This window comes from Barbus barbus (assembly GCF_936440315.1).
Source record: "Barbus barbus genome assembly, chromosome: 40".
Classification (NCBI taxonomy): Eukaryota; Metazoa; Chordata; class Actinopteri; order Cypriniformes; family Cyprinidae; genus Barbus; species Barbus barbus.
In genome coordinates, this window is record NC_136718.1 from 17,486,844 (window position 1) to 17,513,313 (window position 26,470).

General features: G+C 36.5%; 2 protein-coding genes across 3 annotated transcripts; both read right to left on the reverse strand.

Annotated features, from left to right (window-relative positions):
• Positions 1-1,409: 1,409 nt before the first annotated feature.
• Positions 1,410-22,396, reverse strand: LOC306859792 (phosphatidylinositol 4,5-bisphosphate 3-kinase catalytic subunit delta isoform-like). 2 transcript variants are annotated; one of them, XM_079401060.1, is made up of 23 exons: positions 21,741-22,396; positions 20,399-20,570; positions 19,052-19,280; positions 18,192-18,418; positions 16,672-16,851; positions 15,876-16,031; positions 14,490-14,579; positions 12,822-13,040; positions 11,147-11,243; positions 10,901-11,031; positions 10,744-10,794; positions 10,367-10,534; positions 9,903-10,024; positions 9,423-9,566; positions 9,234-9,333; positions 8,461-8,639; positions 7,899-7,999; positions 7,682-7,760; positions 6,831-6,998; positions 5,099-5,222; positions 4,766-4,911; positions 4,257-4,389; positions 1,410-3,118 (listed from the first exon to the last, which is right to left on the reverse strand). In XM_079401060.1, the coding sequence occupies exons 2-23, from the start codon at positions 20,537-20,539 to the stop codon at positions 2,984-2,986; spliced, it is 3,120 nt and encodes a 1,039-aa protein (XP_079257186.1). In that variant the 5' UTR covers positions 20,540-20,570; positions 21,741-22,396; the 3' UTR covers positions 1,410-2,983. The 2 variants fall into 2 exon arrangements, with proteins under 2 accessions (XP_079257186.1, XP_079257187.1); XM_079401061.1 differs by having other exon boundaries at positions 20,399-20,573; positions 21,741-21,963.
• A 2,322-nt stretch (positions 22,397-24,718) lies between these two features.
• On the reverse strand, positions 24,719-26,118 carry LOC306859645 (uncharacterized protein; the record flags this gene model as incomplete). Its single annotated transcript, XM_079400769.1, has 1 exon — positions 24,719-26,118. The coding sequence occupies one exon, from the start codon at positions 26,116-26,118 to the stop codon at positions 25,330-25,332; it is 789 nt and encodes a 262-aa protein (XP_079256895.1). The 3' UTR covers positions 24,719-25,329.
• Between the last annotated feature and the right edge of the window lie 352 nt (positions 26,119-26,470).

The following is a 26,470-nucleotide window of genomic DNA, read 5'->3' on the forward strand; positions in this document are numbered from 1 at the left end:
AGTACCTCTATTCAATAACTTGTAGTTTGCAGTTGACAGTGTGATCATGACAGGTACTAATGAGCCCATTTAAATTCCAGAGAGTATAGAAACTGTATTAAAGAGCTTTGTTAATGTATAGTAAGCTTTTACAATAAGCCATTGAGTGGGATTCCTGTTTCTCAGGATTAAATACTGATTGCCATATTACAGAAAATCCTTCAACTGAACTGAAACAGAATTCATTGTTCTTACTGTTATCACCACTGTTTCTATGCATAGTCTCAGAGCATATGTTACTGAGAGTTTCCCAGCAGTCTCATTTACTCCTCACACTGGGAAAGCCTCGTTTATCATTCATTACACAAAAAAGATTGAGGTCTCACGCAGCTTCGACTTCCCTTTTTATCTCCGTTTCATTTTCACTGTGTATATTTCTCCAACACATACAATAATAACATTCAAATGCTGATCAGGCGTATTTAACTTCCTGTCCTATTCTGAAATCTGGAAATTAAGTAGGGTGAATTCGGGTAAATCGGTCACATTGTGACAGCCACCTTAAAGGAACAGTTCATCCAAAAATGAAAATTTGCTGAAATTCAGGCCATCCTCGATGCATGTGAGTTTGTTTTCTCAACAAAACAAATTTGGAGAAATTTAGCATCACATCACTTACTCACCAATGGATCCTCTGCAGTGAATGGGTGCCGTCAGTATTAAAGTCCAAACAGCTGATAAAAACATCACAATAATCCACAACTCCTCTGTCAATTAATGTTGTGATGTAAAAAAGCTGTGTTTATATGAAACAAATCCATTATTAAGGCACTCAATGAATCTGTATTCCATAATTATGCTTCCTGAATATTCCATCGCCTGCTGTTCTCTCACATTAAAATCCACAACATATTTGTTTTGAACAATTTTCACTTATAAACAGTCGCTTGATCTGTGAATATTTCTATCTTGATTCAGACGAAACTACTTTTTTGCTGAAGAAAGCAATATTGTAGAGGAAGCAGAGTTAAAAACTTCTTGATGGCTTTGTTTCTTACAAACACACAGCTTTTCACTTCACAAGATGTTAATTGATATACTGGAGTCATGTGGATTATTGTTTGTTTATCATCTGTTTGGACTCTCATTCTGACGGCACCCATTCACTGCAGAAGATTCATTGGTGAGCAAGTGATATACTGCTAAATTTATGCAAATCTGTTCAGATGAAGACACAAACTACATCTACATTCAAAGATGGCCTGGGGGTGAACTATTATTTTAATGTCAGAAAAATGCACCAATTTATTATTTTCCTCACTGGGGATGGCAGATACATAAACAGCTAAAGGTCTGGCTCCTTTCGCAGTGCCTCTGTGTAGCTATCAAAAACCACTCATTTAACAAAAGCAAATAAATAACCCACAAATCAATTTCGTAATCAATAATTTATGGCAAAAATGAGAATGAAGAACACCCTTACATAACTCATATTATCTCTGAAAACTTCATAAAGAAGTCATGTAACTGAAACAATACATTAGTAAACCAAGAAATTAAAGATCCTAGCATTTCACACTGTGAAGTGACTAAAGATCACGGTACAATCAAAAACAAAATAACGAAGGCTTGGACAAGACCACAGCATGAGAGCTACTCATTTAGTAGCACAATAGATAGTCATCAATACCTACACCAATGCTAAAATCCATAATGTGAAAGTTATCCCTCTGTACACTAATCTTCCTTGCATGATTAAAATTATATGCAGTTATAGATGCTTCATATATAAAGATTAGGTGGATTTTAAATCTCTTTTAAAAATTCACATTCTAGAGGATATTTAAAGATTCAAAATAAACAGCATTTAAGCATCTTTTGAGAAAAAGTATCTTCATGAATCAGGTAGCAGTGGATTCAGTCAGAGAATACTGTGGCGATACATTCTGGAGTTGATTAAGGTTTACTGGAAGAGAAAACACAAGCTTGACTGACTCTATATTCAAAACAGGCACACAATTAACAGCGCATTGTTCTACAGAGCAATAATATTCCACTTTTGCCCTGATTTATAGTACAGTAGCACAAGGCATACATCCTTTGCACACATTTCACTGAACAAAAAGCAAACTCTTTGGACACGACTTCAAGATGGCTTGTGTCTTATCCCACAGGCACAGAATACCCCACAAATACAAAATATTTAAGGCTCACTTCTACACTCTCATTTACACCCCTATACAAAGGCTTTCCTGATGAACAATTTTCCTAGTATACAAATCATTCAAATTAAAAAATACTGTTTTAAGGAATGTAAATATAGGTATGATACACTAAAGAATATGTACAACTAAACAAATTCATGTAAACAGAGAAACAAAAATCCTGAAACAAAAATGTAAACCGTATGAAAACACACAAAGTGCTTTCTTCTGCAGAACAAAAGTCACCTATGCTGTACAGTTAAAAATGATAAATACATTAATCTCACTTGCTTGGAGCTTTTCTCTTTGCAGGTACACAAGTGTGACAGAAACAAACCAGAGATGCTAGTTAAATTAGTGGCACGCCAATAGTTTGTTAAATTAGTAGCTTCGATTCCCAGTGCAGTGTGTTGCAAATACAACATGTATCTGAAAGCACTCTAATTTCAAGCAGTAGGTCTCACTAAAACAAATGTATAGAATTATTTACTATTACATCACAGATGTAAACATTTGCTGAACAGCTGTTGATTTATATACTGCCCTGTAAAGGTAAAACGCAGGAACTTTTCTGACCGAATTTCTGGATTTTAAACACAGAATCTAGTCGCATTTGACCTATGATATTGTTGATAACGCAGTTTTAACAAACTGTTTACAGCATTTTGCCTTTGCATTGAAGTATAATGCCATAAATGCCAGACAGCAGTGCAACATATATTGTGTTCAAAGCTGCATTGGTTTAAATCAAAACTCAGCATCAAGAGGGTTACAGTGGGTCTCCTGTGATCGAGTGCCATTTATCTGTTATCTTTGGCAAAAGCGTGCATCATCCAGTTCACCTTGGTCTTCCAGCTCTCTCTTAGAGCTTCATTAAATTTCACTTTAAAGTTCTTCAGTGCTTCCTCCTCAGATTTCCCCAGCGCCAAAGAGTCCTGTGAGAAAAAGAACAATCCGTCATGATGGAGGTGGAATGTCACCACTGAACATATTCTGTATCCCCCTAGTTATGACATTCATTATTTGCTTAATTTTCTCACCATCAGGCCACCCAAGATGTAGATGAGTTTGTTTCTACATCATGACGAATTTAGATAAATTTAGCATTACATCACTTGCTCAATAATGGATAATCTGCAGTGAATGGGTGCCGTCAGAATGAGAGACCAAACAGCTGATAAAAGCATGACAATAATCCACAAGTAATTCACACCACCCCAATCCATCAATTAGCATCTTGCAAATCTAAAAACTGCGTGTTTGTAAGAAACAAATCCATCATTAAGGGGAACCTCCACCTCCAGTGAAAAATCCCATCTGTTGTCCACATCAAAATCCACCAATATATTTGTTTAGGACTGTTTACGTGGTACTTGTAAATAGTGCTTGATCTATGCATATTCCTCCCCTGATTCAGGAAAGACAATATTATGGATAAAGAACTAGTTTAGAGGATTTTAGCCGGAAGTTAAAAACATCTTGATGAATTTGTTTCTTACAAACACACAGATTTTCAATTCACAAGACATTAAGACACGTGGATTACGGTCATGTTTTTATCATCTGTCTGGACTCTCATTCTGACGGCACCCATTCACTGCAGAGAATCCACTGGAGAGTAAGTGCAAAATTTCTCAAATCTGTTTAGATGAAGAAAATGTTCAGCAAATATAAATGTTTGGGTGAATCATCCTTTTAAAGGATGATTCACCTAAAAAAAAAAAAACTTGTCATTGTTTTGTCTCTCTCTTATTTTGTCCATACTATATTTACTATATCATACCATATCATTGGACAAAACTCTTCAAATTACCTTGTTTGTGTTTTCTAAAAAAAAAAGAAAGTAGTAGAGGTTTGACAATATGATGACAATCTTTGTCACCCAAACTCTATATGAAAAATTATAGGTAACATTTTGTTTTAACCTTGCTCTAAAAACAAATCTCATACAAAACAGTGTCTTTAGATGTCTTCCCTTTGGATTTGATATTTCATGCTTGTAAAGCACTAGAGAAACTGCAAATATCACCCATCTCATGGGTAATAAATAATAACTGTCTGTGCAATTCTTACCTTGAGATACTGGATGTCTTTGGAAGAACTGAGCTCAGGGAGTCCTGCAGCTTTCATCAAGGTAAAAAGATTCACAAAAAGAGTTCCATTCCGGCAAAGGATTTTATAGGCTTGTTCGCAGCACTCACGAAACCTGGCAAAGATAAGAACACACAAACTCTTTCCTTATTCAGCCATGATTTTTACATATTCTTTTTCCTCACAAAACCTTCCATTTATTAGCAGGTTACATATAAATGTCATCTGTCAAGGCTATAAACAGTCAGCAGTTTCCATACATTACAGAGGAATGTAAAAAATGCTTTCTGTTGGAAAGCATAGAAGCCTTCTTAATACTTCTTTCTGTGTGACAGTTTTACACAGGTGTTGAACTTTTGATAAATGCAGCTGATAAAAATGGAAGTATACTATAAAAAAAATTACAATTTAGAACAAAACACTAAATGAAAGTCAGAACTAGCTAAACTAGCTTTGTGGCATTAAAGTTAAAAAACATATGTACTACTAACCGTTCAAATTTCTCGCTGTTGTTGGTCCGGCCCTCCTGGATTACATGGACAAAGTCGTATGTCAGAATGAAAGGCACACGTTCTCTGTTGATCCCGAATTTGCTCTTAAAGTTCCCCAAAAAGTGCCCAAAGTCTATATGGAATAACTGCAAACAATACAGAGAAAATCTCAATCATTACTTAAATTATTTACAAAACTCAAACCTAAAAGATCATGATAAAAAGAATGTGAAATAGGATAAGTGCAACCCATTCTCATATGGATGGCTGGTGCCATCTTGTGATACAATTTATGATTACACAGCACTGCTGGGGCACTGAGTTCACTCTCACCTGACCCGTTTCCCTGATCATTATATTGTCACTGTGACGGTCCCCTATTCCCAGAACATATGTGGCTACACAGTAGCCTGCGCAGGAGAGGGTGAATTCCTCAATGGCTTGATCCAGTTTATCCCTGAGAAAAAAAATAAAAAATTCCTGTTTGCTAACTCATTAACACACACGTTTACTGTATATGAGGTATATGTGCATACAAACGTGAGCGATAAATAGACAGACAGACAGACAGACAGACAGACAGATAGATAGATTGAAATGTCACTGAGTCACTGAATGTTGCCATTCTCATAGTGTTAAACATTTTCTGCTTTGTTTCTGTCTGATAATTTTCAGTCACTCTATGACTCACCCGAGACATTTAACATTAATATTGCTGGGTGAATGTGTAATGTGTCTTCCTGTTCAAGCCTTTTTCCACATTAGCTCAGATTCCATAAGATGCCATACTAGAAAGACTTTCAATATGATCTTGTCAAATTTGACTCTTCAAAAGGCATTCAATAGCTGGACACAGTGTCTAAAATTAACACAGCAAATGCTAAATTTTTGAGTAAAAAAACCTCACTTCAGGCCATAAAAATAAAATGAGGAACAAAATTGACAGTTGCAGTGAAAACTCTTCTTGTGTATTATGCAGTGTTTAACAATTACTGCACTGTTTGTCACAAATGTGCAAGAAAACAATTCGGTAGTTCATTAAAATAAAAGAATAATGGAACATGACACAAAGCTGGGCAAAAAGATACATCTGTATCCTGGACACAGACTCAGTAAACTGCTCAGCAAATAATGCACTTCTTAAAGACCAAAATGAAACATTAAATCACCAAACAACATTATCCAATCTGTAAGCAATGGACAGGACCTATTATGAGTGTCCCATACTCTGTTATTCCTTACAATATAGCATAACATTTACAGTAAGTGGACAACCAGTGAACAGAACTGGATATGTCCACAGGGGACATATATTATGTTTCAGACAAGCCATCAGCATCTTCACTTTATTGTACTCTAGTTTCAAGAGTTCAAGAGGTCATGTATAAACAGGATACTTGAAAAAAAATCATGCATGCGTAAGTAGCTGGTTAGCCACATACGCATAACCAAAATTAGCTTTGTTAGTTGCCTAAATGCTTCACACAAAAGTGAATTAAAGATCAGTCATGTGCGCAAGTACACTGAATAAGTGCTGATGCTGAAGGTTAGTTTGACCCCAAAAAGACCCCAAACCTCAGACTTCTCTAAACCAGTGCATTTCTGAAAAGGTCATTTTTTTCCCATTCTGACAGGATCGACAACTTGCAAAAGGAGACTGTGTTACACAATGCAACACGCATTGTGGTTTCTTAGTGCTCAGCTTGTATACTTAGCTGTTATCACAAAAAAACAATATGCACATCAAGCCACTTTGGTAGAAAACACCTGCTAAGAACAAATGAAATTGTAAACGCAGCATAACATGGGGTAAATTTACTCCACTGCTGCAACTTCTGCAACCAAAGTGCATTTGATGTTACACTATAGTTTCATATAAACCAAAAGGTCGAATGAGCCAAGAGAGGTTTAACCCTGAGAGTGAGGTTTGAGAGTAGAAAACAGCATGCATGGCTCATGCAAAACCATCATTGATGCCACATTTGGCGGCTACGCTACACTCGCTTGCAGCGCTCACACGACACAGGCTGTGCCACGGTGTTAGGTTAGAGAGTGTGCTGCTCACCCTGGGTTTTTGGATTTGAGCCAGTTGAGAAGAGCGTCCTTGTTGAAGGCAGCAGTGGCTGCACTGTTGCTGTTGTTTCTCTGGATGTTGGCGATAGTGTCTGAGTTTTTCACCACCTCGATGAGACCCGTTTTGTTCCCGGTTGACAGGCATCCATAGGGCAGCATTCTGAGATCAAACAAATAAACAGTAACAGAAATTGTTTATTTATTTTTTTCACAGGCTCTCCCTCTCTCTCATTTGAAATAAAAAATAAAATAAATTCTATTTATATTTAAGTAATATGTATGTGTGTGTGTGTGTGTGTGTGTGTGTACGCATGTATGTATGTATATTTATGTGACCCCGGACCACAAAACCACTTAAGTCGCTGGGGTATATTTGTAGCAATAGCCAAAAATACATTGTATGGGTCAAAATGATAAATTTTTCTTTTATGCCAAAAATCTTTAGGATATTAAGTAAAAAATATATTTTGTACATTTCTTACCGTAAATATATCAAAACTTAATGTTTGATTAATAATATGCATTGCTAAGAACTTCATTTGGACAATTTTAAAGGTGATTTTGTCAATATTTAGATGTTTTTGCACCTTCAGATTCCAGATTTCAAATAGTTGTATCTCAGCCAAATATTGTCCTATAACTATAACTAATATATATATATATATATATATATATATATATATATATATATATATATATATATATATATATATATATATATATATATATATATATATATATATATATATATATATATATATATATATATATATAGGTGCTTATACACTGAACACATTTTCTGCTAATTGATAATCTTGGCGGAACAAAGTTAACTATACACACCTGAGGTCAAGACCTTCTGTTTTCCACAAAACATCCATTAGCTGAATCATCTGAAGAGTTAGCATGTCCTGCCGCAGATCTAAAAAAAAAAAAAAAACCATAATGGTCAAAGTCTTTATTTACAGAAGTAAAAAATGAGCGGGGAAAGGGGGGGGGGGGGGGGGGGGGTCTTCAATGCAAGCAAAAAAAAAATGTGGTAGCAAGACTTTATCCATACCGTCTCCATTTTTGAAGATAATGCCCACATGATCATATTTGTTCTTATACATCAGCCACAGAGGTTTCATTTTGGAGTCCATGAACTTACACTTGTCTGCACTGAAACAAAAAAGATTAGCATCAAGAAACGGCACACGTACACAAATGGTTGCAAAACAGGCTTTGTTTTTGCTTTCTGGTAACTGCTTTTACATGACTTCTATACAATGCACCTGATCATTTAGTGGGATTACTGAATTAAAACGATTGCTTCTGTAACATTGCATCATATCGTAGATTCAGTTACAGCTTAAAAACCTAAAACAACCCATGAAACCTTAAAAAACGCATAATGAGGTATTTAAAAAGTGTTTTGCACAATCGTTCCAGTTATCGCAAAATCTACATTGCTAAATAACACCCCATCTGTAGGATGTTAACCAAAGAAATATAATTTGTTAACAAGAGCTGATGCAACAACCTCTAAAATCTCTCAAGATGTGTTATTTTATATTACATATTAACTGCATTTAAGAGACCTTATTAGAAATCTACTTTATTAACATGCATGTGAATAGTACCATAGTTCACAGAGCACGATGCTTGGGTTGAGAGGGGAAAAGACATCCGAAAGCGCCTCCATGTAAGTGTCCTGTTTGATGCACACTTTCATGTCCTCTGTAGTCTGTATCCTGGTTGCCTTCTGACTGGCTGATTTCACAAAGTCATTGAGAGCCTTCATTTTATTCAGAGCCTCATTCTGTAGGAGACAGAGATAATAAGTATATACTGTGTGTAAGTACATACAAATCCATATGCACACACATTCAATTTAGAGACAAAACTGGACTGAATTAAAGCAGTATGCATTTAGCATGGTGTGATAATCAATATTTGATAAGGCATGTAAAAACAGCTGCAAACTTTGAGCAGCGTAGTGCAGTTCCCCTTCCTTCCAGTGGTTTGGCTATTATTAAACATTCAAAAGAAAAAGAGTTCTGAGCACAGTCACTGTGGAACTGCTTCTGCAAAGAAAAATGTATTCCAGCACCCTTGTGCTTGCTATATTTATACACGTAAATATATGTGCCGGAACGAACTGGTGTTTCTTACAAGAAAAGGCACAAGGCAATGTGACAATTATGAGAAAACAAGTCAAGTGCTAAATTTGGGCCCCAAGTGTCAAAAAGGGCCCCGGAAAGCAAAACACAAGAAAAAACAAATAGTTCACATTAGGTTAATAAACTGCATCACAGCACAGCACAACACAGCACAGCACAAAAAAAAAAACAAGAAAAAAAAAAAAAAAAAAACCTTCATTTGCTTTTCACATGAGGAATAAAATGCAACAAACCTGCTTCATCAATCTCTTGATGTGAAAGATGCTCCCACGACAGTACGCCTCCAGAATAAGTCCAAATCTCAAGCTGACTGAGGGCACATGCATTTCTGACCTTTAGAGAAAGCAAAAACAAAGCCTAAATTACATTGAAAGGAATGGAGGCGCATTGCTGTAGAGCACTATAAGAAGATGGATTTATACCTGAGGTGCCAAAACAAGAAGTGACCTATTTTCTTGTTGGCCAGGGCTCTCTTAAGCAAGAAACAGGTCAAGTCACAATCCAGGTAGGATTCATACTTCAGAACCTGCACCAGTTGCAAGAGGTACTGAAAGAGCTCGTCGTCACTGTTGAGAAAAAAAAACAAAGAAAAAACCCATTAGATGAGCCATTACAGAAGAGCCGTTTTTAACTTTAATATAAATTTTGAATATAAATCCCTCATTAATATCCAATTCAGACAAGGCTCTCTTAACATACAAATTAAATATGAATAAAATTATTTACATTATTAATAAAACACCTGCAAGTGCTTATTTGAATGTCTCTACTAATGTTAATTGTTAAATGTTTTTTCCTCTGATTTTGACACATATGCATGACAGAAGCTGTGCAGACATCCCTGCTACTTTTTTTTTAAGCTCTCAAGAGCAGGTGTTGATTATAGAGGCAGTGCTACCCACCGCAAGTTCCTGAGGCAGCGGATGGTGAAGGTGCGGACATGAGGGTCAGGGAAACTGTAGTCCAGAAGTTCTAGAGCATGTATAGCAGGCAATTCTGGCCATTTCCGTAACAAACCAACCATCTGAGAAGAAAAAAAAAAAAAAAAGCACTGAGAGGGAGTGTACAACAGCCTCACAAAGGCCATAAAGTTCGAAAAAAAAAAAAAAAACGCTCTGGGTGGTGGTATAGATGTGTGAGAGAAGTGGTATAATGAGCAAATCAATCCTGAAGAAGGAAACTGAAACAATGTTGTCAGTTATTCTTTTCATATTTAATTTAATAGCATAATGAGAAATTTACAAGCAATTTTTAAAAGCTGGTCATTTTTGACGCAGGAACTCCAGACTAGATAAAAAATTTTTTTTTAGACATTTTTCAATGTCTGAAAATAATCATATCCCAAGGAACTAGTGGTTCAACATACCTGAGCCACATCCTCATGTTTGTTCCACTTAGTGATGAGGAGGAGTTTGGGGAGGCTCTCTGGGTATCTCTGCCTCACCTCTTCACGTAACTTCCACAGAAGCTCCTTCTCATCCTCAAAGAACTCAGTGTAGTTTTTATTGTCCACAATCTCTCTCAGTTTCAAGTGCTGAAAGAAAACAATCACATTTGTTAGAGATTAAAGTTTATTAAAGTCGTTTTAATGCTTTGGGCTCTAGTGATATGAATCAATCATCGGAAAACGTTCAATGATTCAGCAAACCACAACTCTTAACAGTGCCCTAATGTAGTTTCCATTTCATGACTGACATATATGCATGTTTCTCCTCTAACACACCAATACATTTTATTTCTTACCTCTTCTTTTGTAGCAACAACTTTTTCACCATTCATACCCCGCTCATTTAGCTGAAAACAATAGAAGATAATGACTGAGCATTTATACGGCATTTCCATAAAACGTACAGACATTACGAGAAGCGTGCAAGCATTAAGGAGAACCACAAAAATGCACCTTTTCAATTGGAGGATAATACAGGGGGTGTGGTCTGATGTTGGGAAATCGAATCAGAAGACCAGCTGTGCTGTCAATGTTTGGATTTTTCTCCACAGTGCCCATAGGATTCAACAAATCCCCTTTATCATCTAAAAATAAAACAATTGAGCAGTTAAAACCTTAATTGAGGTCCCTAATCCTGATATGAAATAACCAAAAATTACTTGTTAAGTCTTATAAGTCTTATTTTGACAATTCATGTACCTGGGACTGATGGCCATGTGGAAAGGGAAAATTCTCCAGTTTTTAGCTGGTCCTTGTAGTCAAACACCATCGTGTTAACCCAGGCCAACGGGCAGTCCTGTGGAAAGAGGGATCATTTGGAAGGTTTATTAACCATATTGGCGTTACACAATAGTCATTTAATGTGGGAGAGGCGATACTGTCACCTAAACAGCGCTGTACACTAATGCTTCTGTTGTGGGAGGTGACAATTCAACTGACTAACCAAATATTCCAGCCACAACAGCAGTGATTTCCAATATACCCATAGAACAGATCTAATACTTCCTGTGTATGATGAATGTAGTCCATTTGTCAAGTTAAGTGCTGCTATTTGTGCAGACAGACATTACTGCAATCAATTGTATTTTTAGAAGTGCGGTTTGTGAAAATTATGTTGTTTGTTGAGAGATTGAAAACAAATAAAAGGTAAAAGTAATACTTTAAAAAATAGATCAATAAAACCTTGCTGCAAATAGCTGCCCATTTTAACAATATTTAACTAAAAAAGGTTTAAATTTTAACCCAGTTCAATTCCACATATCAATTCAATGTTGCCTAAATCAACATAGTAACATATTACATCTTAAATATAAAAAATTATTCAGTAGAAACTATTTATACATTATTTTAATAAATTAAAAGATTACTGTAAATAAAATGTTATAAAATAATGTATAATTCATAATAAATTATACAAATAGATTTTATAAAATGTTTTTTTAAATGAAAATTATTATTATATAAATTTCAAATACTACATTTACATGTGAAAGGCTAGAGATAAAGAAATCTATTCCACTTTATATGAATTCAGTATTGCCTAAAGCTATATATTAACAGCATATTTTAATAATATTTAGTAAATATATAATTAAATACATTATTATTATATTATTTAAATATATTTTAAAATCTTAAAAATTATTTTATAATCAATTTTTAAAAATAATTTACTTAATACAAATTAAATTAATTTTATAAAAATTATTTATAATTATATTTTAAATACAATTTCATAAAAAATTAGTGAATATTTAATCAGAATCTAGAGATAAACAATACATTTAAATTTCAAGATGGTCAAATATGGGTTTCCAGCAGAACTAGCACAATTCTAGTACAGAACAAGTATAACAGTAGGAGACACTTTTTTATCTTTAGGTCTCTCACCCATGTGGACTTCTTCTCTAGTTCGCTGAAAGAGAAGTAACATTGAAAGCAGAAGTGGACGCGTTGGTGTTGCCAACATCAGCCCACCATACACACACACACACACACACACACACACACACAGACACCTGGGAATTTCAACACTGCGCCTTCAGTTGACACTGCACGCTATATGACGGGGCCACGAAAAGGCGGGCTGGTGAGTTCTGATTTGACAAAGTAGCTGCTCTGTCCTAGCATTTAACTTGGTTTACTTGCATTGAACAGGCAATGGACCACAATATCCTGTTATGAGGGTTTAAATAATATTGCATCATGTGTGTTTTGTGCTTTTGACTTGGACACAACATTCACTGTGAATGTGTTCAGCAGCCATGCATGTCAAACCCTCCAAGTATAGCATCTGTTAGGTGTCTCATCTCTCTTCAGTCAGTGTGTTGGTTGCTAAGTGACTTGTTTGCAGTGGAAATGAGCTGAAACATACCGCTCTTTTGTTTTTCTTCTTGGTAGGACGCTTTTTGGTCTTCTCGATGACGCCGTAGAGGGCAAAGCAGAGGCGGCTCATTCGAGGCAGGTCACTCACGCCGATGTCAAACACTAGTTTCTGGTCCCATACGGGTTCAGAGGAAACACTGACCTCATTACTAGTCACCACTTTGCACAGGAGCTCACTGCCATGGAAGAGGCCAGCCTGAACCACCAGCTGAGAGAAAGATAAGCATTGTAGAGCTGGAAATTAGTCCCAAATCTGCCATAAAGACTACAGTTTTAAGAAGAGGGAACTTACTTTCAATTTTCTGAAATAAAAGAATGTATGAATGAAGTGAGTAAAGTACGAGGAAGTAAATGAAAGTCTGGCATAAAAAGCATGCTGAGTAACTTGTTACACGGGACAGTTGTCACAAGAAATAAATGTGTTTTTCACTAGCAGTGGTTTTGTTTGTTCAAAAAACATGTTCAAAACCTTCTTAAATTAAAAGAACTATATTCTTATCATTTATAATTATGAAAATGTAATGTTTGTGAACTCTATCCTCCAAACTTCAACTTACAATATAATCATATTTTTAATATTAATAAAATAATAAAGATAGATTTTAACTGAAAGTTTGAACTATGTGTCCTCAGGACAAGTGCATTTTTCATAAACATGTTTTCATTTTATACCGTTGCTTGATGGTTTGGTACATTAAGCCACATTTTATACATAATTTCTTTCATAATTGTTTTACTAACTTTCACAATATAATATGACAACAGATTAACATATGAAAGAAACTGTATATTTTTTGTGAACAATGATGATGAAAACGTTTTGAAAAGAATACACCAGAACTTAACCTTTATCCGTTTAGCGCAGTCATAACTGGGTTTAAAAATCACCAGTTTTCACTTACTAGAGCACAAATAAATGAGGAAAAGCTTCCTTTAAGACTAAAACAGAGAATCTGGCAGAGAACAAGAGTGACAAATGCACTAAAACAAATTTTGATACAGATCTCTGTGGAAAGAGACAGAACAATAAAGTAAACAGAATACTATAAACAATGAAATTCAATGAAATGAAAATGTGTTCAGACTAGCATTGTTGCGAGTTCCTTTTTGAAAGCCAGAAATTATTTGTTTTTTTAAACAATTTGCTATGAGGAAAAATTACATTAACATTTTTGCATGATAAAATGCTTTGTCATGCAAACATATTTAACATCGTCCACTACAGCAATAATTGTTCCTCAGGCTAAATGAGAGAGAGAAAAAAAAAACTCAAACCGGTCTACATGCGTTTCTCATGAATTTTTTTTAAAATAGAAACAACTGTTCAATGACTGTTGACTTCTCCGACAAGCAAAAAAAGGAGATGCAAGCGGTGAACATAAGCAACAATGCTGGCCTTTTCTAAGAATCTAGGCCCAAGAGAGAGCCAGATAGTCACTCCCCACTTCCTGTTTTGATGTTTCACTTAACCGCTTCTGATGAATTATGGGAAATATGCGGTCAGGGTCACATGACCACAGTCTTCATGATTTCAACCCTCACTACCTGCCACAGTAGAGACGCTAAACAACATGGCACTCACATCCTACTAACAATTGCAAATGCAGATAAACAAACAAACAAACAAACAAACAAGTATACAAAAAAGCAGTTTTACCTTCATGCCTTCATCTGCATTCACTCGGCTGCCCTGTAGAAGATATATATAGAAAGGCTCATGGATAGACCACAGCGAAGAAGTGTTTTGCTGTTGAGAAAAAAAAAAGGAGTCATTTAACATTTTAAACATGTTTGTATTTTCATTGCAAGCCAACAAACAAATGTGCAAGCATGCTTGACAGTTACAGAGAAACCAAAACCAAACAATAGAACGAGGAACTAACATGAATGTGAATCTAATGTTGTGAAGGTAAACCAAGCAGATCGTTTTGGTTCAGTAACATCTTTCATAAAATGGTATATCAGGTACATCAGACAACCACAGGAGAAATGTACGTACTTAATAGTGTTGGGGAAGTAGATTTGAAACGGCTAACTGATTAAAATTGTAGTTAGCTCCACTACAAGCAGCTAATGAAATAGATTATATTGAAGCTATTTTAGGGTGAAATATCTTTATAAATGCATAGATTTTTTTACAACATTTATCTGCAACAAAAACAATGAGGATCTCAAATAAAATGGCTGCATTTAATTTATTAGATAAATATAGCTTATAGATTTACACTAAATACAACAACAAAAAAAGAAAACACCCTTATTTATATGACTGTGTTGAAAAATTGTGAGAAACAGCAATATTTAACTAGATTATTCATTACATTTAAAAAAGGCACAGGGAAGTCCGTCCAGTGAATCATTGCTAAAATGATTCATTGATATCATTGCTATTTAAATAAACTCTCCAAATGAACCAATTCACTACAAAGAAATCTACTTCCCAAAACAACATGGCAAATATTAGCAATGAAGCGTTTAAATAAAAAAAAATATTTAATGTAACCATTTTGCGATTTTGTTTGAATTCAGATGACATGATTTGTACGAAAACATGACTTTAGAAAAAAAAAAAAACGTACAAGCAAGAAAGCTCAACCCTAAACCTAATTGTTGGTACAGCATAAGTAGATTATACAAAAACATAAGATCGAACAAATTAGCCACTGAAGCGTGAAATAGTTGCAAACCGCCATGACAGCGTGTTCGAAAATGTAGCTTGTTTTAAAGCTGAGCTATTGTCATGTTAATTAAAACTAGCTTGTAGGGTTGCTACAATTAATTATTTACATTTCTTTAAAATTCCGGAAGCATGTACAGCTAGCAAGAAAGAAACACTTTATGCTCCATCTCATTAATTCAAAGCACTTCCATGAAGGGGTCACAGATGATCAAAAAGTCACCACGGGTAAATGATTGAGAGTATGTCGCATTGCAAATCGAGCTCACAGAGGTTGAATTCTACAACACAAGCTACAAGAGAAACATGACAAGTAGTTCCCCTGTTAATAACAGATCGTGTTCCGGTGTAAAAGTGCCTTCTCACCCTTTTCAGAGGCAGCGGGGGTGGTTTGGACTGAGCACGAGTTCTGGACACCTGGTTACTGAGGCCACCCTGTTCCTCCTGGTACTTGATGATGACTGAATGATGCACCATGGTCAGGTGTGGGGTAATACCTCCATGCAAACATGTAAAAATATACTGCGAGAGAGGAAAAAAAAAAGAAAAAAATGAGCTTGTATGTTCAAGACACATTGAGTTATGGTGTTTATATGGGAGACACAAGTTCATATGCGATGCTATCAAAAACATTATAAAAGCCCCAAAAACTCTTAAATAAAAAAAAAAGACTGAGGTAAAGCACAAAATTAATGTTTTAAACTCTCAGAGACAGACAGCGAGGGATGGAAATGGTAGCCGAGGTACAGATGGTTTTATCAGTTCCTGTTTTCCAAAATACACTATAAAGACCGGACCAGATCCAGTACTCCTGGACTAATCATCATCAGATCCTGCGGCCTGTTCATTTAGGTAGCGTAATGCAGCTGAAATCACATTATCCTTAACGTAGTTGATGTTTTGAAGGCTGGTAGAGATGTATGACTCATCTTTGCAGGTACAAGCAGTTTCTAAATCAACAACTGTTACAGAGCTGTGAAGTCCTACAATGAATTCAAATCAAGGCCTCTGACAAACTTTACATTGTTGCAAAATGGAATTTATGTATATACAGCAAAACAATTGGACAAGATTTATAAAGCCATGCAGCCTGGAGTCTGAAAGTGTGGTGCTTTCAAATCTAGCTGGGCAGTTGAGATGATGTTGTGACTTTCAAACTTACTTTAAACTGGCAGAGTAGATATTCTCCATAAATGAACTCCCATCTCCCATTAACCTGAAGTGTGTAGTCCTCTGGCTTCTCCTGCTTGGCTGATCGGAACACTGTGTACTTCTTTCTCAAGGCGTTCCGTTTTAGAACCATCGGCAGGTCCTGTGGATCTTGCTGGAGAACGAAGGTCTCCTACGAAGTAAAAATGTGAGATGCATAACCAGGGGGTCCATAACATTGACATTCAGTCATTAGAAAAAGAATAAGCCTACAATATAGGCTGAAACTATAGAAGAAGTCATAACTATAATACAGAAACATAATATAGATACGTTTGAGGTCAGTGAGATTTTTTTTTCAGTAAGGATTCAATTAATCTAACATGACAGTAAAGACTTTTACATTTTTATGTACATTGTAGATTTCTATTTTGCATAAATGCTTTTACCAAAGCTTTTGAGCAAAGAATCTTGAAAAAAATGTGTCACAGTTTACACAAAAATATTAAGCAGCACACCATAATATGACATAAGAAATGTTTCTTGCGCAGCAAATCAGCATATTAGAATGATTTCTGAAGGACCATGTGACACTGTATCTGTAATGATGCTTTGCAAACACTGGACTAAATTACATTTTAAACTATATTCGAATAGAAAGCAGTTATTTTAAGAGATCTTATATTAAGAGAGTTATTTCAAAAATCTTTCAAAATATGAACCCCCAACGTTTGAATGGTACTGCATAATAAAAAATCTAGAAATTTTGCATCCAAATATATACAAAAACTGTTGATTGAGAGTGTGGGGAGACTATGCTTTATGGGAGTGGGTGGTCATGGTTGCCATGATTCTCATTTCCATGGTAACAGCGACTTCTCTGGGGTCTTTGAACAGTGTGTGTTATGAAAGGGGTCCTTGGTTCAAAAACAAAAGTTACAGAAAACATGCTCTAGTTATAGTAAAAAAGCAGAAAACTCCCTCCTAATTACTGATGCGCATAGGATCAGGGTTCACACACAATAGTATGATTAATTACTCATAATGTGATTGTTTTTCTCTGCAAATGCGGTGTCGAAACAGTCTGGCTTTTGATCCATGTCATGCATTATAAAAACAAGTGTTGCTGGAGGGTTTTTTTTGCATGCTTCAGACTCATTACAAGGTTAAAGATCATAGGTAAATAACATTTGTGTTGAGTGGGTGGGGGATTGACAGGCAACACAACACATATAAATACTATCAAAGGCTTCACTCTGGAAAACTGGGTCAGTGAGAGCCATGTGTGCCTGCAGATGCTGCAGTGACATCATCACCGTGTAAACGTCTCTTGACTGTTACGATTTGTGATATCAAAGGCAGAAAATATGTCAGTCTAAAATTAGACTTTTGCTTGAGAGGATTAAATAGTCAACGACTACATAACATGCTGCTCATTTCATATAATCAGCACAAACAGAAAGCAAATACATAGCATTATACTAAAGGAATGAATTCCAAGAATGAACTCATGTAAAATTCGAATTCACTCACCTCACTGCCCTCAAACTTCACATTGACCAAAATCTTTTTGACGCTGCGTGATTTCCCAGATTGCGCCCCTACAGAGCACGGCTCCAAGTCACACGGGAAGTTGAACTTCATCCATTGTTGCCAAGGCAACATCTGACGCTCCTGAGCACGCTCTTCACAAAATGTCCGCATTTTTGTTCGGAATTCATTCACCTCATGGTTCTTTTGGGAGTCAAATTCATGATGACCTGTGAAGAAGGTTTTTTGCCATTTAGAACGAAGTCAGAACGTGAAAGCTGCACTGTCAACATTCATTACGAAAATATTACCAATAATAAAACTCTCTGAGTCACAAAAAAAGGCTCTGTTCTAATAACGGTGTGGAAATATTAGCAGTGAAAAACAACGCTAAAAGCGAATAATAAAATCTAATGAATCATATAATCATGCGTTTTTAGGACAGCAAAATAAAAAGGCTTAAATACCTCCCATTTCTTTAGTTAAGTTTAGCCAACATCTACGGTATTTGGCGCAAATTCATCTAGATAGTAGTCGAATTAGGCAGAAGGCAACATGAACCGATTGCATGACCATCCTCAAAAACCATTACCAAAACTACCCAAGGTAATAAAAGACTTCTCAAAAAGGGGATATGATCAAAACTAAGAGACATTTAGAAACCAGACTTTCTGAATCATTCCGAATCTTTCCGTGATGTTCATAATTTTTTAGTTTAAATAACAAATTCTTCTTAATTGCTTAACAGCTGCCAAACCATATAATTCTGCTGCAGACTGCAGTGGTGAGTAAACGCTAAGCTGCTCCCATCGTGAGCCACCAAAACAGCTCTGAGGTCAGCTGACAACAGGTGTGACACAAACCTTTTCCTATAAGCAGACTGATCTGAGTGGTGATGAGCTTCTCGACTCGGTCGCCTTCCCGGGCCACCAGCCTGAGAATTGGCATGAATGGCCGAACGTCACACAGGCGGCGCTGCTCGTCTTCCAGCTCCTCCCGCTCCGCGGTCATGTTGATGCAGGTGAAGACGTAGGCGTCCGGGTCACTCAGTTCACTGAACAGAGGCTCGTTCCTGGCATTCTTCCACACCATCTAAAGCACAAGCCACAAATCAAGATTTTAATGTGCCCAATGGGTTTGACTGCATTTGACTCCTATAATTTTATTGCAGAGAATCTTAATACCAATATATGCTGTGCTTTGAATTATATTACCCAGCATACAGTACTAGTAGGCTTCCTGACTATCTCAACCAGTAAGATTTCCTTAGTTAACCAGCTTCATTAGAAAAACCATGCATTTAGTGGTGGCAGACATCATGCCTATAGTGGTCTACCAGCACAGAAATAGTCCTCTAAACAGGGAAGTCCTCAACTTGTTCATTATCATCAGTAGTGTGACTGATGTTTTACTAAGCAAACTGATTATATTATTGTGTGCTAATTGATCCGTTCAATCAAGTACTTTTTTTGTTGAGAACCAAGCATTTTGTACAAACAAGAGTACATATAACAAAACATTTCGGGGGTATATAGAAAGTAACAAGCGGGAAAAACTATATAAAAAACTGTTTACATCTTAAACAACTGCATTGCTTTCAATGCAAGTGTTAACTTGTACTGTAGATATCATCTAATACATCTGAATACCAAATACATTTTAATATCAGTTTTAAATTGTTCAAATATAGGCATTTTTAAAAACCATCTGACATTATGAATATAATAACCAGCAAATTTAATAATAAAATCAAATATGTATGCTAGATTTTCAATCACCAATCAAACACTTTTGTGTACTTAAAATGTCCTGCAATGTATTTAAACAACAGTTTGCTCATTGGTCATATTTTAATTATTACAGCTGCAGTTTTATGACCTCATATTAAAGCAGTAGTTTTTTTTAACATTGACCTCACGAACAAATCATTCAGACCATTTTGTGAGCCTAATAAATTAATTGAAAAGATCGGTTTACAAATTGGACGTTGATAACTCTCTCATAAACAAGGAGTGTTAAGATATAATGTTAACATATTTTAGTAAATAATGATTTCAATTTTGTTATGCAAGATATTGTAAGACTGCTTTTTTGTCCTTTTTAACCTACAATCATCATGCTCATTACAAACAGTCCATGTTATTTGTCAACTACCCATGTCTGCGAATTAGCATGTTTGGTGTTTGCATGTGATCAGAGGGTCTCCTCACCTTCTTGATGGTACTAATGGTGTCACTGCATGCTACGGGAAAGTTGAGGTAGATCCCCGTGGGGAGGAGGAACTCCATGTTGATCTGTTGCTGACCCTCCCTCTCCCACACATCCTGCATGCCGTAGACCCCCGGCGGCATGGTGCAGGAAGCTCATCTACAGCTGACCCCACTGCTGAACACAGACAGATGTTTACAACAGATCAAGTCATGCAATACTGAACATGCATGAAGTGTTTACTAGCTGTTACAACCCACTGAACCAATTTCAGAGGCAGGGAGTGACCTCAAGACGCTCAATTAATATTCAGCGAGAAGAGAGAGAGCGTGTTAATAATAAATAATTATTAAGACACTTTGCATGTAATTGTGCAGCACATGCTCTTTAAAAAAATATATCCTTCATGTTACGATTAATATCACTTTATAATGGCTAGCAGCAATTGAATGCGTAAGTACGAGTAAATAAGTCAGAATAATATTATTGAATAATTACAGAATACTTAATCACAATGACTTACATTTTTTTTACAAAATATTATCATAATTCTAAACCTCAAGAAGTACAATTAAAATACAAATAAACTACAAGTTATGTTGCACGTGAGCTTTAACATTATTGTAGAATATATTATTTTAATTACTACTTTTTTAATATAGAATATATTTATTTTTTAATGCGCTAAATATTTAACATTTACAATGTTCTATGCAGCATATTCATACTTCTCTTCTCACAATATATATTTTATGTTATACAATATTTATATGCAATATAACATTGTACAATGGTTTGTATCAACCCAATGACCTGCTAAAAAAAACGACAGGTCATTGAATTGCATAATTTGTTTTATCTGCACACTACACTACAGTTATACTTACATTATCAATGAAAAAATTACAACTGAAAAATCAGATTTCAATTGCAATTAATCATGAACAGAAGTATGGTGTTCCTGACATGAGATTTTACATTACATCATACTAATTAATATCTAATATCATATATGCTATGCATGTGTCTGAAGCACACAATGCAGCTCTGTGATGAATTGTCGGACTGTCTAGGGTTACAAAGCCGGCTGGAGGGCCAATATCCGAGAAACGTGGCGCACATCATCTCACATCAACATAGCAATTTCACAAATGTTATACTATATTTTTAAACTATGCGTCTATCGAAAATACACGGTGTATATAAAGTCGTAGCGATTAAATATAGCACATTATTACGATGCATTTTTAAAATGGCAGGTATCAACACATTTTTGCGTAAGCCACCATGAATAAACCTCTGCTCGTTTCATTTTCTCGTGATGGGAAACATGAAAGAACTTACCTTCAAACCTCACCGGTGGTTCATTTCTCCATCTTCAGAATCAGCGATGCTCCTTTAACTTACTTTGACATTGAAGATTGATATCTTCCTGCGTGAATTTCGGTCAGCGATCAAGACGCCAGTATTTGAATGGTCTGAAATGACAGCAGAAGTGTTGATAATCCTTTAGTGATTGGAGGTGTTAAAGTGGCCGTCTGCACTGCGCGTTCAGCACCGTGTTCCTAACTCGTAGGGATCATCGACATAGTTGTGTAGTGTGTCTCTCTTCCTCTTTCTCTTTCTCTCGCGCTCAGTTGCTTCCTCCTCCTTTCTCTTTCTTTCTCTCCCTTGTTGTCATTCATGCACGGCATAATACTGACAATAAAAATGTCTGCGTGTCATGAAATCCTTCATTTAGGGAGAAATTGGCTGAATATGTTTGGAGAACGCGTTACAGTATAACATCAAAGATGTTTTGATGATTTACGACCTTAAATTAACTGGCACCATTTTATCAATTACATAAAAATGTAATTATTTTAACTTTCATGCATACATATTAAATGTTTGCACTTTTCAGCACGGTTATAAACAATATTAACGGTCCCTAACTCTTCCTCAGCGCATCACCGTCTGGCTTCCTCTGCTTCTGAGGTCTGTTTCCACGCGTGCGACATGCTGCATTCATTTGAAACCCGTCTCTGTGATTACGTATCTCCCCTCAATCATATTTATGGATTATGAGCTATCAATTCGCAGAAATAAATCAAATATATACATATATATGGCTTTTGATTCATCCCAGTGACTCGAATCTTTTGAGTGAGTCACTGAATCATTCACTCAACCGATTCGCCAAAGACGCCGAGTCGGTCACGTTTCACTTAACTTGAATAGCATATGGTCGTTTTATATGCTTTCTCTAATTGTTGTGAATGAAACTGACTTAAATTACCATTTTCGTTCAGTCCTCAATATATCCTCATATGAGCTCTGGTTCAAGGCCGAGTCTTGTTTAGACGACTGGTTGACTCTAGGGGGCGTATTCGTTAGTAATTACAACCAATGAAATGCTCCGTTAAAGCCCTGTACTCGAATGCTATCGGCTGACGTTGTAGTCAGTCCTCGAAGTGGGTGGTGTCACGCTGGAATAAACTGTAGAAAGGACTCGATTAAACTATATATTCAAAAACACCGATTCGTTCACAACAATACTGTAGAGTATGTTTACTACTATTATCTGACACCAGATATCACGTGATACCTGTATGCGTAAATACTGTACATAACACGCTGAATTACTGAACTCATTATTTCCTCATTTTTAAATAAAACCGGTCAGACGTGTCTTCCTGTGAGAGAGTAAGGAAGCTCTAATTCTGGATGCCACTGACAGCGAATAACGATTATGGGTCCATGGGGAAGTCACTTAAAAGCACCAGTCATTCAGTCAAATAAAGCTGTCTGCTTTCAGCAAGGAGACGTCTAGTAAAAGGCTATTATTTTATTCCTGAAAACAAATTATAAAGCTTTGCAATGCATTTATATAAAAAATACATATCCTGTCAGCCACATAGAGCACAATCTCTGGCCCATTTATGAAAACACCATTGGATCCAAGACCTGGAACTGCATGTAATTAGCCACATGCTGTTTAATCATCTGCACAGACATTTATAGGTCTTCTTTTCAGCCATCTGAAAGAATATAGTGGTGCTGGGATGATAACAAGCTTTTAAAATGCACTCCACCATTGAAAGCTCACAGCTTGTGAAAACAGGAAGTGCATGTGCAGAACAGAAACTCAGAGTGAAATAAAGCAAAAGACCCCTGTGCCCACATCCGCCCACCTTCACCCGCTGCCCACCAGTCATTGCAGACCAAAGTGCACTTTGTTGCCAGACAGCCGATCACTGCAGGGAAGTTACTGTAGGTGATGGGGAAAACCAAACACATGCAATGTCCTTACAGCCCCTGAAATAATCAAATCAAGCTGTAGGAAGAAGCCTTGGATGCCTTTAAGGGAAATTATGGATGGACATACAGCCCTGCATCTGAGACCATGGTCTAATATTCATATTATACTTACAATGCATCAAACACTTCTTTAAAATTTAGCTGTTAAAGTAACAGTCTTTCCTCATCATGGCAACAGTTTCAGAGCCTTGTGTAGCCTTGGGATTCTGACACTCTGTCTTTCTTTACAAATGATCTCTTGTTTGTTCATTCAGCAGCTTGTATTTGAATATGGGCTGGTTTTTATGTCAAGATAAAACTATGATATTATATTTCTCTGTTCAAAGGCACGAATGACAAGTTTAAGATGTAGTGGGTGTTTTGCTCATCCCATCCCTAACCTAAATTGAGGTCATTGGACTAAGATTTGCATAATCACAAGGAACAGACACATCTCATGTCAACTATTAGAATATCTCATGCCATTTTCTGTAAACTCAATAAATGGATTCACAGAAATATGTTAAGAGAAAGTGGCCGCCATATATGTACATTTTTTTATATAATAAAATATTTTCAGATTAATTATATAAGCTGTAGTCAATAAACTGTTAGCATGAAAAATTAAATACTATAAGGTCTTTTTACAGATAATGGGTCAAAAGGTCACAAGGGGGCGCCATTTAGCTACACAGTGTATTATGGGGTCAGAATTACACATAACCATGATCTTGCTCCATATTTTGGAATAATCATCTCATAATTTTAATCACCCACCATTAATCATGAATGTTCATTATAATTAAGTATTTGCACTGCACTTAGCATTTACACAGACACTGGATAGATTAGATTCTGAAGCAGTAATATTCATGGCATTTTGTGCGTTTTTCAAATAAAATAATAGGAAACTAGCAATACTTCTTTCTCTACAAATATGTGTATTTTTAAAATATTATTATTATCTCTTTAATTAAGTCTGATCAAATGCAATTAGTAATATATAAAATAAATAGTCAAATAAATGAGACTTGTATGACTAATTATAAAAATTTTATCAGAGAAAAATTCGAACAGGTTATAAACATTTATATATAAAAAATATTTTCAAACTCCAGAAATGCTGACACTGAACATGCCTATTCAATATACAAAACATTTTTTAAAGAAAGTACACCGTTGCATATATAAAGAACCCATGTAAACAACTTGTGCAAAGAGTTTCCACCAAATAAAATATTCATAAAACATTTGTAAACGGTATGCAAACCGTACATCCATTTTAAGATCCTAAATTCACAATCTCAATAGTGATTGAAAAATAAATATGCTTATGTATCTTGATGCTTTCAGAACATTTGCTGAAATTTATGTAAACTGACAACTTGCCAACAACCAAGTGCGTTTGAACAGCTCGTCTCTTGACTTTTAAGTGAACACAAGTTTAACAATATTTCATTCATGAAAATCTACAAAACACAACTGTAAACCCATTAGTTATACAGTAAACAAACTAATGCAGCGAATGCAACATTTCGATCTGACTTGAAACTGCACGTTTAACATTTCCAAAGGTTAACGTAACAAAAACAGCAAATCTAGATCCAAATGAAATTTTTAGCCTACTTATATTCAGTTTTCACGTGTCTGTCCGTCAGTCAAACGGATGATGCACCAGGTCGGGATGGCCGTTGCGCGGCGGGTAGCTGCAGGCGGAGATGGTGCTTCCGCCGGGGCTCACCGGAGGAGTCATGCCGCTCAGAGGCACCAGAGCGTTCGGATGCAGGTGGTACGGTCTGTAGGACGGGTGAAGGTGATGCTGTTGACCGTGGTAATAACTCACGGGAGAGTTGGCGTAATCGTTTGGAGACAGAGGGCGCGCGTTACCAAGCATGGGCTGCAGGTAGCTGGAGATGTGCGTCGGAGAGCTGGACTGGTGGCTCCAGGAGCTGGTGCTGACGAACGGGCTTTGCCAGTAAACGGGCTCCTGTTGCAGGCAGTACGAGTCGGTGAAGTTAAATCCAGACGGTAAGGGTGGTGGTCGGTAGGGTCTCTTGACGCGCCTCCTGCGCCTGTAATTACCCTTCTCAAACATATCGCTAAACGCTGGGTCTAGCGCCCAGAAGTTCCCCTTCCTCTCCCCGCCACTCTCTCGGGGAATCTTCACGAAGCACTCGTTGAGGCTCAGATTGTGCCTGATGCTGTTCTGCCATCCCTTTTTGTTCTTCTCGTAGTATGGAAACTTGGATATGATGAAGCTGTAGATGTCATTCAGGGTCAGCTTCTTCTCCTCGCTTTCTCTGATGGCCATTGCAATGAGAGCCACGTACGAATAAGGAGGCTTTTCTGGTACTGGAGCGGCTCCTCCATCCCCTGCGGTACCCTGGCCGTCCTCTGCGGTGTCCCGAGATTGCAGGTTATCAGACCCCGCGCTGCGATCCATGAGATGGGCTTGAGCTGGATGAATGAAAAGGCGAGATTCTCTGTTGCGGACAGCACAGGTGTAAAGTTAAAAGTGTCCAGGTGTGCTTCGGATTTGCTTTAGTCTCCACCTACCTGCCCTGCCTCCTATCGGTATCCTGAAACAGAGGTCAAAAGTTCGCGAATTCAACATGAAAGAGGCGCGCGAGGGTCGCAGACGTATTTTGACTGCTTGGTAAATGTTGCAGTAAACATCTGAGGTCGCCGGCATTCAAAAAACACTTGCTAACTGCGTTAAGCCAACGTTAAATAAGAATAGTATGTTTTCTTTTTATTCTTATTATTTATGTTGTGAATTGTTCGTGCAATTGAAT

Excerpts from the sequence above, each read along its gene's own strand:
- LOC306859792 (XM_079401060.1), bottom strand. The coding sequence starts at position 20,539 with ATGCCGCCGGGGGTCTACGGCATGCAGGATGTGTGGGAGAGGGAGGGT. Across the intron at positions 11,032-11,146 it reads CACATGGCCATCAGTCCCAG|ATGATAAAGGGGATTTGTTG; the intron begins GTACATGAATTG and ends TTTTATTTTTAG. Across the intron at positions 9,567-9,902 it reads CGCTGCCTCAGGAACTTGCG|TGACGACGAGCTCTTTCAGT; the intron begins GTGGGTAGCACT and ends TTTTCTCAACAG.